The sequence below is a fragment of the Microcaecilia unicolor genome, chromosome 8, assembly GCF_901765095.1.
Source record: "Microcaecilia unicolor chromosome 8, aMicUni1.1, whole genome shotgun sequence".
NCBI classification, from domain to species: Eukaryota; Metazoa; Chordata; class Amphibia; order Gymnophiona; family Siphonopidae; genus Microcaecilia; species Microcaecilia unicolor.
The window spans coordinates 243,769,193-243,784,051 of NC_044038.1; the positions used below are offsets into that span (position 1 = coordinate 243,769,193).

The 14,859-nt window shown below is 45.8% G+C and overlaps 1 protein-coding gene across 5 annotated transcripts in view; it reads right to left on the bottom strand.

Annotated features, from left to right (window-relative positions):
• Positions 1 to 653: 653 nt before the first annotated feature.
• Positions 654 to 14,859, bottom strand: part of PHF20 (PHD finger protein 20) — an 88,418-nt gene continuing 74,212 nt past the window's right edge. For 3 of the 5 annotated variants that reach the window (XM_030211562.1, XM_030211561.1, XM_030211564.1), the window contains 4 exons: positions 14,000 to 14,195; positions 11,589 to 11,985; positions 9,909 to 10,074; positions 654 to 1,724 (listed from right to left, as the gene is read on the bottom strand). In XM_030211562.1, the coding sequence (XP_030067422.1) occupies positions 1,564 to 1,724; positions 9,909 to 10,074; positions 11,589 to 11,985; positions 14,000 to 14,195 (920 nt within the window). In that variant the 3' untranslated portion in view covers positions 654 to 1,563. Of the gene's footprint in view, positions 1,725 to 9,895; positions 10,075 to 11,588; positions 11,986 to 13,972; positions 14,196 to 14,859 lie in introns of those variants that run through there. The other 2 variants (XM_030211563.1, XM_030211565.1) reach the window with 2 other exon arrangements.

Sequence of the window (14,859 nt, forward strand, 5' to 3'; positions counted from 1 at the left end):
TTTTATATTAAAACAAATCTGATCGGCTGTCTCGGTGCACAAATGCATCCTATAAACTGCTTTTGGTATGGTCAGCATATACAAGGGACATTAGAGATACTCTAATGGCATGTGTACAATCATTACAAAAATTCAAAGCTAGCCAAGAGTGTTATAAAAACTACCTCTATCGTGTTTTACAGATGGTATTTGATCATTTTTGGTAAATGAATTACAAATTAGGGCTTTGTTTCTCACAAAAGACACTGAAACCCTCTACAGCTGAATATACATTTGATTAACTTGCTGATAAAGACGCGATTTTGCAGTTTCATGTTCCAATTCTTTCACTAGACTAGTTTAAATGTCATCCCAGAGCTTTTGCTCCTGAGGTTTTCTGCTTTCTCTCCCTGGTGTAGGAACGCGGCTGCACATTAGCAAAAACCTAAAAGGAAGCCCAACAGCTACGAGAGGAAAGATGTGGTACTCTAGCAGACTAGGTTCACTGAATCTCTTTGGTTTTATTTTATTAAGTTAAGCCAGAGACAAAATATGACTAATTAAAAGGCTACTGGCACATCTCTTCCAAACCTATGAATGGGTTTTACACTCAAAATAAAAGCAAAGAGTAAGTGGAGCTAGTATTTTCTGGAACCAGCAAGTGGGTTTCTTTCCTAGCTTTTTTTTTTAAGCATAATGGAGTGATTTTAATGTAAACAAAACCAAATCCTAAATGTTCTGTACAATTTATATCTCTTGATTATCACCCTTAAATTTCATAGAAACACAGATTTTTTTCAAACTAAGCATAGGAACTGGGCCTGCTGTATTCAGATGCTCTTGCAATACGAGGGATTACAGTGTTCAACTACCTAGCAGATTGTTAAATTCATGAAGTTTTATGTTTACACAATCAGCATTGCTATAGTTCTTCATATTTTATCGTCATCACTTTTACACAATTTTCAGGCTTCAGAACACCAAACTGAATACGGTTTGCATTAACCCTGGAGGCAGAGTCTAGTTATGTCTGCAAAAGTAGCAGGTTGTAAATAAACTGTATCTTAGTAACACGTGTTTAGCTAGGAAAAATGAGGAGTGTTAACCATGACCTGAGATGCTTTTGAGACTGCAATATTCACAAACACTCTTTCAAGTGTTCACATTTGAAACTGGACAACTCATTCACTATGCTTTAGTGATTTCACTGTATCTCAGATTGATTAAAACAGCGCGCTAGGCAAAAACTCAACAAGAAGAAAAAAACATGATGTAAGCGGGCACACAAGTCATCGGAATAGTGGGAAATGCTATTTATGACCACTGTTGAACAAATAAAATAAAATAAAACCGTTTGGCTTTTACAAATCTGCTCTCTTCGTTGGCACAACCTTGTCAGTTTTAATTAAGAAAAATAAAAATAATAGTGTAATTTATATGTCATTTGAAACTGGAATGTGCCAGCCACAACTGATCCTTTGCTTCTCCATCCAGGCTGCTTTGCTTATTGAACTGTCAGCAGACCATTCCTGAAGTCCAGCTGTGATGTGCCGTCAGCATGTCAGCTGCTCCTCTATTGTCTCATCATACGTGACAGTGTTCGTATGTTGAACAGTGCAATGTCAGTTGTTGTACCTTGCCCAAGTCCATCAGCAGCTGTCTGATGCGACGTTTCAGCTGTGGGAGCCTTGCCAGTGGCTCGGGGGGTTCCAGTTCGCCTGTGTAATCCAAAAAGCTCTCCAAGACTGCAAGGACAGGAGATAAGAGGTGACAGTATCAGTACTGGCAACTGTTTCTCCAACGTCAACCCAATCAGGGCCTGGCTCACTGAAATGATTATTTGCTCCTAAAAAGCCTTTCTAAAAGGATATGCTTTCTTGGTAGAGCTCATACTTTTATACGACAACATTTCATTTTAAAAGTTTACATTTTTTGACATGTAAATGAGGAGGAGCTAAAATGTCTGCTCCCATGACACATCATTCAATAAGTAAATGTAGAGCGTTACTTACCTGTAACGGGTATTATCCAGGGACTGAAGTCCTCCTAAGAGTGGACTGGAGACCGGTGCAGGAAAACGTTCCCTAGATCTAGAACTTGAAAGAGCCTCCACTTACAACTTTCAGCACCTCAGTGGATCCCAGGGCTCTTACAGGGCAACTCGTGAAAGGTGGGTGGGTATTGCAAGGATGGATTTCTTGATGTACATGGAAAAAGTAACATAGAGGCATATTTTCAAAGCACTTAGCCTTCCAAAGTTCCATAGGTTTCTATGGAACTTTGGAAGGCTAAGTGCTTTGAAAATATGCCTCTTATAGTAACATAGTAGATGACGGCAGAAAAAGACCTGCACGGTCCATCCAGTCTGCCCAACAAGATAAACTCATATGTGTATACCTTACCTTGATTTGTACCTGCCTTTTTCAGGGCACAGACCGTATAACTCCGCCCAGTACTATCTCCGCCCCCCCCCCCCCCCCCCAGCTCTGGCACAGACCGCATAAGTCTGCCCAGCACTATTCCCGCCTCCCAACCACCAGTCCCGCCTCCCACCTCAAAGAGACTGTGAGGGGACAGTGACCAAGTCTGAGGGTAGGACCCTCAGGGATTTGTATAGAACTGGGAAAGTGGCAACACCTGGAAAGCTACTAATATCTATAATATGGGAAACGATTGAAGCGGCTGACTTGGATTTAGTAATCATCACAGAGGCAGTGGTCCGCTGACAACCATGACTGGGATACAGTATACCAGGCTAAAATCTATTTAGGAAGGACAGGGTTGGATGAAAGGACAGAGGAGGAATGGGAACAAGTGTCTTCCTTAAACAAGCTGCCATCAGGAGGGCTGATCTCTGCCTTATTTGCAAATTTTTTGCTGTTATCCAAGTTTAATTTGGAAGGAAACATGCACACGAGATCCTGGGATCAGAAGGCTGGCAGTTAAGCAAAAAAAAAAAAAAAACCCAGTGCATATTAATGATCTAACATATTCCTCTTACAGACTGGGTGACTGTGGTATGGCCCTGCTCAGTATAAGTACATAAGTATTGCTATACTGGGAAAGACCGAAGGTCCATCAAGCCCAGCATCCTGTTTCCAACAGTGGCCAATCCAGGTCACAAGTACCCGGCAAGATGGTAGGTGCGCTCTGTGAGCTGAATTAAATGGAGGCTGATTGTAAGTGAACTACTGATGCGCCCCATAACTTTTGACATTATCAACCATGACATCACCCTCTACAGTCACCCCAACCTAGGTATAAGTGAAGGAAATGTAGTCTGTTGGCCAAATGGAAAGTGTGCGTTTTCTGATGGCAGCCCCCATTTTGTTAGGGTCAAAAGAAACGATAAGTTGGGTAGACTTTCTACGGGTTTTAGTCCACGCTAGATAAAAGACCAAGGCTCTCTAGCAGCCCAAACTACGCCTTTGTGGCCATGAGGTCTAAACAGGGAAGCAAATGTTCCTACGTTTACACTTCATGATTTTGGGGGGAAAAAAAGGTGGAAGGCGTATTGGCTGATTAAAATGGAAGCCCGACACAATCTTGGGAAGGAACTTTGAGTGGGTGCTCAGAACCACTTTTATTAAAAAATTGTGTAAGGTGGATCAGGAGGCACAAGGGCTGAAATAACCTCCATCAAAAATAAGACCTTCCACTGGCAGGTACTTCAAAGGGCGGGGTAGTCAGTGCAGTGGCATACCAAGGGGGAGGGGGGGCGGTGGGGGCAGTCCGCCCCGGGTGCACGCCGCTGGGGGGGGGGGGGGGGTTTCCACAGTGCGCGCCTGTCAGCTGAGTTCGCTAACTTCGCTGCAGCTCCCTCTGCCCCGGAACAGGTTACTTCCTGTTCCGGCTGGGGCAGAGGGAGCTGCAGCGAAGTTAGCGAACTCAGCTGAGAGGCGTGCGCCACGGCACCCCCCCCCCCCCAGCAGCATGCACCCCGGGGGGGGGGGGGGGGGGGCGCATCGGCGATCCGCCCTGGGTGTCATGCCGGCTAGGATTGCCACTGAGTCAGTGCCTCAAATGGAAGTTTCATCAGAATTGAGGTCTCATGACACACAGCAAGAAGCTTGTTGGGAGACGTCAATAAAAGCAAACCCTGTACAAAGTGAACTAAACGCTTTACAGAGGCAGGTTTTACTTCTACATGATAAGCTCTAACCTTCTGACACAGGCAGGTTTTGTGTAGGACAAGTAAAAGGATCTATGGGTCTGCCCTCAATTTAATCTGTATCCTCTTAGAGCAGGCTCTCTCAACCTAATCTTGAGGATATACCTAGCCAGACAGGTTTTCAGGATATTCCTCCCCCCAGCCCCCAATATGTCAACTTCTCCAAATCCAAGCTATGAGGGCTAGGGGACTTGATGTTGGAATGTAACAATGTTCCCTGCTCTTACATGATCAGTGTTGGAAAATACTCCAATCTCACAGAACTTCTGACGGTTAGCTCAAACAGAAATGGGAACTTCCTCAGTCAACAGAAGGTTATGAGATTCATGGTTTCCCCGATATTTTTCGAGTTTCAGAATAGTTGTTCTTATAAGAGGACTAGGAGGATATATGTACAGTCCCCCCCTCCCCCCAAAAAATAATCAAATGAAAAATTAGAAAAGACCGGAAAGCATAATTTTCAGGTCCAGACACACAGATTCTAGCACCCAAAAAAAGGCATTCAATCAATCAGACACAAATATCCATTCAAACCTCCTGTCCTAAACAGATAGATATCACCTTACTCCAGGTAACTATCATGATTCCACAATCACCAATGGCCTCTAAGAAACAAACAGGTCTTTTAAGCAGCCTAAAATGTTGGAAAGGAATCTTCAAGGCAAAGTGGGTACAAACGTAACAAAAAAAAAAAAAAAAAGATGACGTGAGGATTTACAGTATGTATATGTATTTATTTTACCTTCCCTTAGATTTTAAGATCTTCATCCAGTGAGTGTAATAACCATTTGCCAGTTACACCTGATATAACTCCCCACAATATCAGATGCAAAATACCTATTGAGGCCCATTTGTAAAATTAATATTAGAATGCAAATGTCTGTTTTCATTTTTGATGGATTAATGAAGTTTAAGTCCTGTATATCCTGCCTTTCTATAAAACTGAGACACAGAAAAGCAAATACGGGTAAATAAGGAAAAATTAGGTCTTACCTGCTAATTTTCTTTCTAGTCGCTCCAGACCATTCCCCACGAGTGGTTATATGCCCTCCTACCAGCAGATGGGGAGACGGAGATCTCAACATACATAACCCTGTGCAGACCCAAGGTCCCTCAGTAAAGCTAAGACGGGAAGGTAAACCAAAAGGCCAGTGAAACCAAGTACAACAGCCCCCTGACAACACACCACAGGGGAGAAGGGAACAACCAAAAGAACAGGAATGGCTTGCTGCGTTCATCAGCAGAGTCTATGTACTCTGAAAAAAAAAAAAAAAGACAACACAAACCAGTCACATTCATTTGACTGACTCAACACCTGAACCCCTCCAGCTCAGGCCCCCATGGCCATGGGAGTCAATGACAGATACAGAGTAGACCGATTGGGGGGTGGGGGGAGGGATTAGGAATGGTCTGGAGGGAGCGACTAGAGGAAAGAAAATTAGCAGGCAAGACCTAATTTCTCCTTTCTCAGCGTTTGCTCCAGGCCATTCCCCACAAGTGGGAAGTACCAAAGCAGTACTTAATATGGATGAGACCCAGCCAACCCCCTGGACAGCATAGACTCCCCAAACACTGTCTCTCGTCTGGTGAAAACATCAAGGCGGTAATGTTTCACAATGGAAAGCATTAACACCCACATCACCGCTCTGCTCACGTCCGCAATGGTGAACCAAAGAATGCCTACGAAGCTGACTGAGCTCGGGTGGAATGCGACTGCAGCACTGGGGCAACCAGCCTACCGGCGAGCAGGCATGCCAAAGTAGTGGCTTCCTTGATCCAGTGGGTGATATAGCTTTGGACACCGCATTACCTTCCGAGGTCCTGCAAAGGGCCGAGTTGCAAAACTGCACAAATAGCAATGAAGAGCCCTGCAGACATCTAAAAGGAGAGGGCATCTCCTGAATTCTGTTGGTGGAACACCGGCAAGGAGATGGACTGGTTCAAATGGAGACAGGACCATTGACAGGAAGGAAGGAACTGGGCGCAGGACCACGCGCTCCTCCAGGAAGAGTAGAAAAGGCTCTCAGCCAGAAAGAGCCCGCAGCTCTGAAATCCTCCAAGCTGACGTGATTGCCACCAAAAACGCCACCAAGAGAAAGGTCCTTTAATGTCACTGACTGTAGAGGCTCAAAGGGAGCCTGAACCAGGGCCAACAGCACCAAGCTCAAATCCCAAGGAGGGACCACGGATCAAAGAGGACCCCGAAAAAAACAGAAAGCGCCGCGACCTGCACTTTCAGAGAATAAAGGGATAAACTTTTCAGCAAACATCCTGCAAAAACTGCAAATTGTCTAGAATAGGAGAGTACCAAAGGGAACCCTCGGGTCAGCACACCAATCTTCAAAAATGTGCTACACCTGAACATAGGCCAGGGAGGTGGAAATGACAGCAGGAAAATATCCTTTCTTCAACAGCTGAACCAGATCACCGTACCACAGTCGTCGAGGCCAATCCAGTGCTGCTAGGACGACCTGTGAGACGTGATCTTCTGAACGATAAGACCTATTAAGTGTCACAGAAGCCCCCGGTGCAGCCACTGTAGAGAGTGGGCCCTCTGATATGGGTTCCCTCCAGCGACTGAAAAACCTCGGCGCCTTGGTGTTCTTGGCCATCGTTATCAGATCTGGCAAGCCCCAATGAAGAACTAATCACCTGAAAGGCCTAGTCCAAGAGGGTCCACTCCCCCAGATCCAGGAGATTCTAGCTGAGGAAATCTGTGGTCACAATGGACACGCCCACCATGAGATGTGGACAGGTGGGCTAAATTCTGCTCTGCCCAAGCCATGAGCTCCGCTGTCTCCAGAGCCAGCAAGTGACTCTTGGTCCCCCCTGATGGTTGACATACTCCATCGCCGTGGTATTGTCAGAGAACACCCGAGCAGCCTTGTACTGGAGAACTGGCTGGAAATGTAGGAGTGTCAAGCGAATTGCTGTCATCTCCAGTCGACTGATGGGCCACTGAGCCTCCTCCCCTATGTCACCTGACCCAGTAAGCTCCCCAACCACAGAGACTGGTATCCGTTGTGACCACTGTCCCGTCCAGACAAGCCCCGAGCTCCACCCTCCCACACATCGACCTCCCTGAAAGGGCGGAAACGAGGGCGACCGGGACTAAAACCAACTGTGAGAAGACCCTGCAAAACAACCCTGCTGAAAACGGCGGGAGTCATGGGCATGGCCTTGGCAGGAACCTCGTGCCCGAGTGTGCCTTGTTCTTCAGTTTTGCCAACCATTTCAGCCATGCCGTTGTGCGCGGGAAACCAAATCCCAAAGCTTCCCCGCCCCCCCGAACCTGGAAACAGACTGCAACTACAAGCGGGAGGCTGAGCAGGAGAGGAACAGAAAACAAGGAGTACCTTCGTGCTATTTTTTTTTTTTTTAAGTTAGTGGTTTCTCAGTTGCTCCATTTCCATCCCAGGATGCCTGAAAGAACCCCTCTCTGGTAGAAGGGAGGGGGGGCCCAGGCACACAGTGACCAAGCCATCAAGGAGGGGGAAAGAGGGGAGAGGAACCTACACCATGGAGTTTGCATCCCCAGGGCTGAAAGATCCCAAAAGGAGCCCCAAACAGGCAGCCAATCAGTAGTGCCAAGAAGCTGTCCTCAAAGCCCCCCCCCAAATATGCAGCAGCTCAAGGGGTTGTCTTTTCTTTTCTTTTTTTCAATATGAGCCTGGACCCTCTCTCTTGCTTCTTTTTTTTTTTTTTTTAAAGAAAGGAGCTCAGAAACAAATTTGAAGGTACTGCTCCAAAATCTTTTGTTCCCAACAAGCTCGGAAAGCTCAATTTAGTTAATTACTAGCCGTTAAGCCCGTCAAAACGGGCGAGTATTGGGATGTGTTTTTTCCAAGGCCCCCTCCCCCCTTCCCTCACTGCTGCAAGGCCCCCTTGCCCTCCCCTCCTTCCCTGCCAGCTGCAAGGCCCCCCTCCGTCCCTCCCATCCAGCTCAAAGGCCCCCTTCTGTCCATCCCACCCAGCTCCCAGGCCCCCCTCCTTCTGACCTCCCATGTCCAGCATCCTCCCTCCTTCCCTGCCAGCTGCAAGGCCCTCTGTCCCTCCCTCCCAGCTCCAAGGCCCCCCTCCGTCCCTCCCAGTTTGAAGGCCCCTCCTCCTCCCTCCCAGCTCCACTGCCCCCCTCCGTCCCTCCCTCCCAGCTCCAATGCCCCCCTCTGTCCCTCCCTCCTAGCCAGCTCCAAGGCCCCCCTCCTTCTGTGACCTCCCATATCCAGCATTTCTCCTGCTCTTCCCTCCCCCCCCTGAGGTCGCCGATACCGCTCTCCCACCCCCGGAGTCGCCGCAGCCGCCCCCCTCCACCCGGGCAGGGCCCTCTCTTCGCCACAGAACTTACAGCGCCGAAACCGCAACATGCAGATCAGCTCCTGTCGGCCTTCCTTCCCTGCCTGTGTCTCACCCTCGTGTGACGTAACGTCGGCGAGGGCGGGACACAGGCAGGGAAGGAAGGCAGACGGGAGCTGAGCTGCTGCGGTTTCGGCACTGTAAGTTCAATAGCAAAGAGAGGTTCCGGGCCGGGTGGAGTGGGGGCAGCGGCGACTCTGGGGGGGGGGGGGGGGGGGGAGTGGTAGCGACGGTATCCTTGTGCGGCTTTGTGTGTTTCCCTGAGTTCCGCCCCTCCTTCCCTTCCTACTTCCTCCTCCTCTGATTTCCACGCCCATGGAGGCGTGGCTTGCACTCTCAGCGTTTGGACTGTAGTGCGCATTTGCAAGTGAGTACGGTCACTTGCCATTTATATGTTTGATGATTTCTTTCTCTTCTTTTTTTTAGATCAAGGAAAAGAAGAACCGAGTCCGCAGAGGCACCTACTTACCAACTGCTGAGAAGACTGAGAAATACCGAGGGACTTTGGGCCTGCACTGGGTTATGTACGTTGAGATCCGTTAGTTCTCAGTCTCCCCATCTGCTGGTAGGAGAGCATATACCCACTCGTGGGGAATAGTCTGGAGCAGACGCTGAGGAAAGGAGAAATTAGATCTTACCTGCTAATTTGCTTTCCTTTAGTCCCTCCGGACCGGACCACCACCTGTTCGGCACCTAACCCTTACCGTTCAGTGAATCCAGACTGCCCCAATTTGACTGCCCCTATCGGACCGACCGTTCACTTGTCTATTAGATTGTAAGCTCTTTGAGCAGGGACTGTCTCTCTTTGTTAAATTGTACAGCGCTGCGTAACCCTAGTAGCGCTCTAGAAATGTTAAGTAGTAGTAGTAGTAGTAGTGGTAGGCGGGCACAACCCAACAGTCCAATCCTGGTCCGGTCCGGAGGGACGCTAAGGAATAAATATTTTCTTGCGTGTACTCAGATAAACTACTTAACAGAATCTTTTACATTTTATGCTAATCACACCAGAGCAGGCATCTCCCATGATTAATAGAGAAGAATCACTAGCCCTTCCTTCTACTTGGTCTCTTATATCCCACTCAATCATTGCTTGGGAGATGCCCATTTCCCTGGGCAGTTATACACCATATAATGCCACTACAGGTTAAAAAAACATGTTAATTTGCCACACTAGCCCTGCATTCTCCAACAGGCCTCTGCCCTTCCTACCCAAATAAATATGAAACTAAAGTAATATAGTGAGATATCTGAGTACACTGTGTCTTCACATTTCATCAATAGCCAGTAGGAATAGCAAGAAAACCAGAAAGTCTTTGGGAGGGGGTGGGTAGGGGAGTGTAGACTGGTTTCTACTGTCTTATAGTGATATAGCAAGGGAATAAAGTTATTGACCATCATCTATTACCATCCAGCTCCTTCTCAATGAAATCCATTCTGTGCGTGACCTCATCCTGTAGGAACTCTACATGTGTCAGCAAGTTTAGTTGCGACTTCAAGATCCCGTCACTGCACTCCAGCAACTTCATCTCCAGGGCATTTTCTGAGGGGGCTTTCTTCACACATTCTCTTACCTGACAAACACAAGGAAACTGCCGCTTAGTGTGAGTTTCTCATGTGTTGGTACCTCTGTACTGCACTGATAGTTAAGTCAAAGTCAAGGCTGCAATGAGTATTCCTCTAATATACTAATTAAGGTGTTCCAAAATCAGCTCTGTACCTTACAGATCGATTCATTATAGGCAGGCAATAAATCAAAAATATAAGTCAAGAGATGGTAGAGGTTCTCATGAACACACACAATTATAAGTTTATAATACAGTTGGTCTAAAAATGCAATCTCAAGATAAGATGATCAAAAATACATTCCAAAGTTTATGTGTGAGCTGAGGAGTACCCTAATGGTTAAGGCTGAGATCCACAGAAATTCAGTTCCAATCCCACTGCGGCTCCCTGTGATCTTAGAAAAATCACTGAACCTGTACCTACTCTATCTCAATGTAAGTAGCCTTGAGCTATAACTGAAAAAGACAAGAGCTGAATCGAAAAATCCCTTTCCTTCTCTTACCCTACACGCTGGCTGTGGTTTAGATTTCTGATCAATGGCTAACTGTACTCAGCTCATAATCTTGGGGTTACCTTTGACTCCTCTCTCTATCTCTATACATATCCAACACACTGCTTAAACCTGTCATTTCTTTCTGTATAACATCTCCAAAATCTTTTTCTGAACATGCTAATGGCTGCAGGATTAACACTGCAGCCGAGGCACAAAGTGCTCACAAAAGGGAGAGCCAGTCAGGGGGAGGGACCCGGCCACCCGGGTGTGACACCCCAAAGGGGACAATGGTGAGCCCCACCGGACCCACCAACCCCTCGCACACCACAGAATTCCAGGCACAGGGATTGACTACTGTTCTCTAGGGAAAACAAAAACCAAACTAATCTCTCAACAAGAATCTAAATCCCCCCAGATCAGACAAGCTGCACAGGCTGCGCGTCTGCCCTCTGCTGAGACTGAGAAAATACTTATAGATGGCTAGGCACAGGTTAGATGTACACAGTTTAAAGTTAGTGTTCTCAGTCTCCCTCTGCTGGTAGGCGTACATAACCCAAGCGTCTTGACCGGTCTGGAGGGCTGCTGAGGAAACTTCTCATTCTGCAGTTCATGATCACAACTCTCTTACCTCTCCATATATGTCTCCATGAACACTGCTCATCAAGTCAGTCACTCTTATGCCAACTCTGGATTCTGTTTTCCCACTGTGTGCTCAGAATAATCTTCCTAAGTTGGTACATCTTCTCTATTCCTATTCAAAGCCCACCTCTTCAAAACTGTGTTTTTAAAATCTTAACCCTTTCTTGTCCTGTTCATATCCATGTTGTTTTTAACCTCTAATTCTCTGCTCCAGGACGTAAGGACTCTCTCTCTCATGTATATATGTACAGTACTTCAGCACTACAGAAATACAACAGCAGTGGTAGAAGTAATAATCTCCAGAAATAAAGTCACGTTTTCTACATATGACAGACCATCCATCACCAGTTCTTACCCTTTTCCTTATTCCTCCTACTTGGCACTACATACCTTGCAGTATTTCTGCTTTGGTTCACACTCTATCCAGCTCACATCTCTGTCCAACTCCCAGCAAAATCTTTCCATTGCCTCATCTCTGTTTTCCCTTATCCTGTTCACCCTATCGGTCACAGCAGCAGTCCTGGTCTCCACCACCAGCCTCTGCTCCACAGCTGGGTAATAGGCCCGAGGTTTCTGGTAACAATGTTCGCTGGTGATGTAGGACTCCTCCAGAGAAGCAACAACTGAAGGCTTTGCTAACCCTCCATTGAAAGTCCGATAACTGGCCACCTCCTCTCTGCAACATTTCTCCTGGACAGGAAGGTTATGCTTGACATGTGTCTTTTCATCCCCTGTAAGATGCTTCCAAGGCTGGCACCAAAGCTTCAAATCCGGATGTTCCTTACATCTGTGGGAAGTTAACGCAAGGAAATGATTTAGATCGATTTAACTCATTAAAATTAGAAACCAATCTTTAGCATCTTAAGCTAAGGAGTATCAAATTCTGTCACCAACATGCACCTTAAGCACTCACTTCTTTAAGACACTGGTCAATTAAAAATGTCCCAACTGAATAAAGGAAAAAAAGCAAACAAAATCTCAGATCTGTGCTAAGAACTAGCCATCTTACTTTGAAATATACGTTACTGGTATTAGATTTAATGCCGCCATGCATGATGTTTACCTTTAGAAGAATAAATAAGACAGAAAACTCAATATATAGTATTTGATGCTTCTGTTACTGTGAGGCTCTTTTCAGACTACGTTTTTCTGTCTATGGGCAAAGCAACTGAAAATTTAATAGAACGGGAACAAATCTGTTGCAGGGAAAACCCAGTGACGACACAGGGAATAAACTTCCTGAGCCCCTACGTCTTGCCCCATCCTTGGCCACCTTTAAATCTAGACTGAAAGCCCACCTCTTTAACATTGCTTTTGACTCGTAACCACTTGCAACCACTCGCCTCCACCTACCCTCCTCTCCTCCTTCCTGTACACATTAATTGATTTCATTTGCTTACTTTATTTCTTTTCTATTAGATTGTAAGCTCTTTGAGCAGGAACTGTCTTTCTTCTATGTGCAGTGCTGCGTACGCCTTGTAGCACTATAGAAATGCTAAATAGTAGTAGTAGGAGGAGGAGTTAAAAAATGAGCCAAATTAGACTAGGGATTCCAAGAGAAATACCCCTCCCTCTAAACAAACAAACAAAAGGCCCCAAAAGCATTTGTATGGGAGAAGCAGTTCCAACTTCTGTAACAGAGAAATAATTACACTTGATGCCCAGCAGTTAAGGATTTGCTCCATTCAAACCACCTCTCCCCTCTTCTCTATTCTGCTGGTCACAGTCGCAAAGACAGCCAACACCACACAAACAAAACACAAACGACACACAACAAACGGAGAAAACAAAGGCATACCCATTAATATAGCTTTATACTCCAACTTGCACAGGTAGCAGTTAGGGTAGTTAGGAAAACTTTTGTATAACATTCTTCTATAGTTTACTTTCTATCCCTTTACTGGATGAAGATGGAAAATCTGACTGCAAATTGTTATACTGAAGACTTGGAAGCCATGTCTGGAAGCTCAGAACTTGAGACGGATGAAGTTGCAAATTGCAGAGACCTGCATACTCCACTTTTATGACAAAAAGTACCAATTCTAGACCCTGCATTCCAAAGCTTTTGATAATGTACAGTGATAAGAAAAATGCTACATTGGTGGAGAGCAATACAATTTCCAGAAGCCAAGGCAGACTCTTAAAAAAAAGAAAAAACCCTAGACATGTGAAACCAGACCACATGAACAATCACTAGATTGTACTTGGGAGACAATGGATGGAAAACATAAATTCTTGTTTATTTTTTGGAGAGAATGTGTTATTCCCTGCTACAAGGGACATCCATGAAGAACCCCCACCCACTAAGCTTTTCATCAAACCTCAAAGTTTATATCAATACAGATAATAAAAGCTTAACCCTTACCGTTCAGTGAATCCAGACTGCCCCAATTTGACTGCCCCTATCGGACCGACCGTTCACTTGTCTATTAGATTGTAAGCTCTTTGAGCAGGGACTGTCTCTCTTTGTTAAATTGTACAGCGCTGCGTAACCCTAGTAGCGCTCCAGAAATGTTAAGTAGTAGTAGTAGTAGTAACATATGAAGGATTGATCTGTGACTGACACCTGCCAAAAATAATGAATAACTTATGTCTTCCAGCCACAGCCCATAGATTGATTTCTAGATTGATTAGTGGATCACAGGGCTCAAAATAACCTCAGCAGCCTGGAACAATATGGACCAGAGTAGCAGGAAACCTCAGTCTGCAGCACAATAGGCTTAACTAACTTTTAGAAGCTGATCAGTTGAAAATACTTGGCCGGCTGCACCTACTGAATATCTTTGAGAACTCCAGCTTACTGTAAAATTTTCATCTTGAGCTGTAGGCCATGCAGCACTTCGATCACTCTCTGTACATCACCCAGTAGCTGGTGAGTGGTTACAATCTTTTTGGCGTTCTGGTGCGAATAATTGTCTTCCAAAAATGCCAAGCCATGCATGCAGCCATGACGTAACCATTCCTTGTCGTACCAGTACTTCAAACTAGCTCTCTGACCTACAGCAAGAACAACAAAATGTTAGAGAGCAGCACAGACCTACCTACCAATACAAAACAATTTTTTTCCTAAATAACCACACCAAACTCTCAAATTTTAGGAAGACAAGTTCCCCCCCTCCCCCCTTTTATTTTTGTTAAAGTTAACCTGATAGCTGGGGATTCTTATATCTGTGGACTTACTATCCTGCCCTCAGAGATAGCCAAGTTACTTAACTGTATCAGGTGTTCTCCATCAACACCAAAAAAGAAGTCATCACATATAGGTGACTTCATCTGATGGAGCTTGACTGATGATATTCATGGGCTTTCCAGAGTAACATAGTAACATAGAAGATGACGGCAGAAAAAGACCTGCACGGTCCATCTAGTCTGCCCAACAATTTAAACTCATATGTGCTACTTTATGTGTATACCTGACTGCCATTTTCAGGGCACAGACCGTAGAAGTCTGCCCAGCTCTAGCCCCCCCCCCCCCCTCGGCTCTGCCACCCAATCTCGGCTAAGCTTCTGAGGATCCATTCCTTCCAAACAGGATTCCTTTATGTTTATCCCACGCATTTTTGAATTCCGTTACCATTTTCATCTCCACCACCTCCCGCAGGAGGGCATTCCAAGTGACATGCTGCAGGCCTGTATGTGTATGTGCACCTACACTGACACC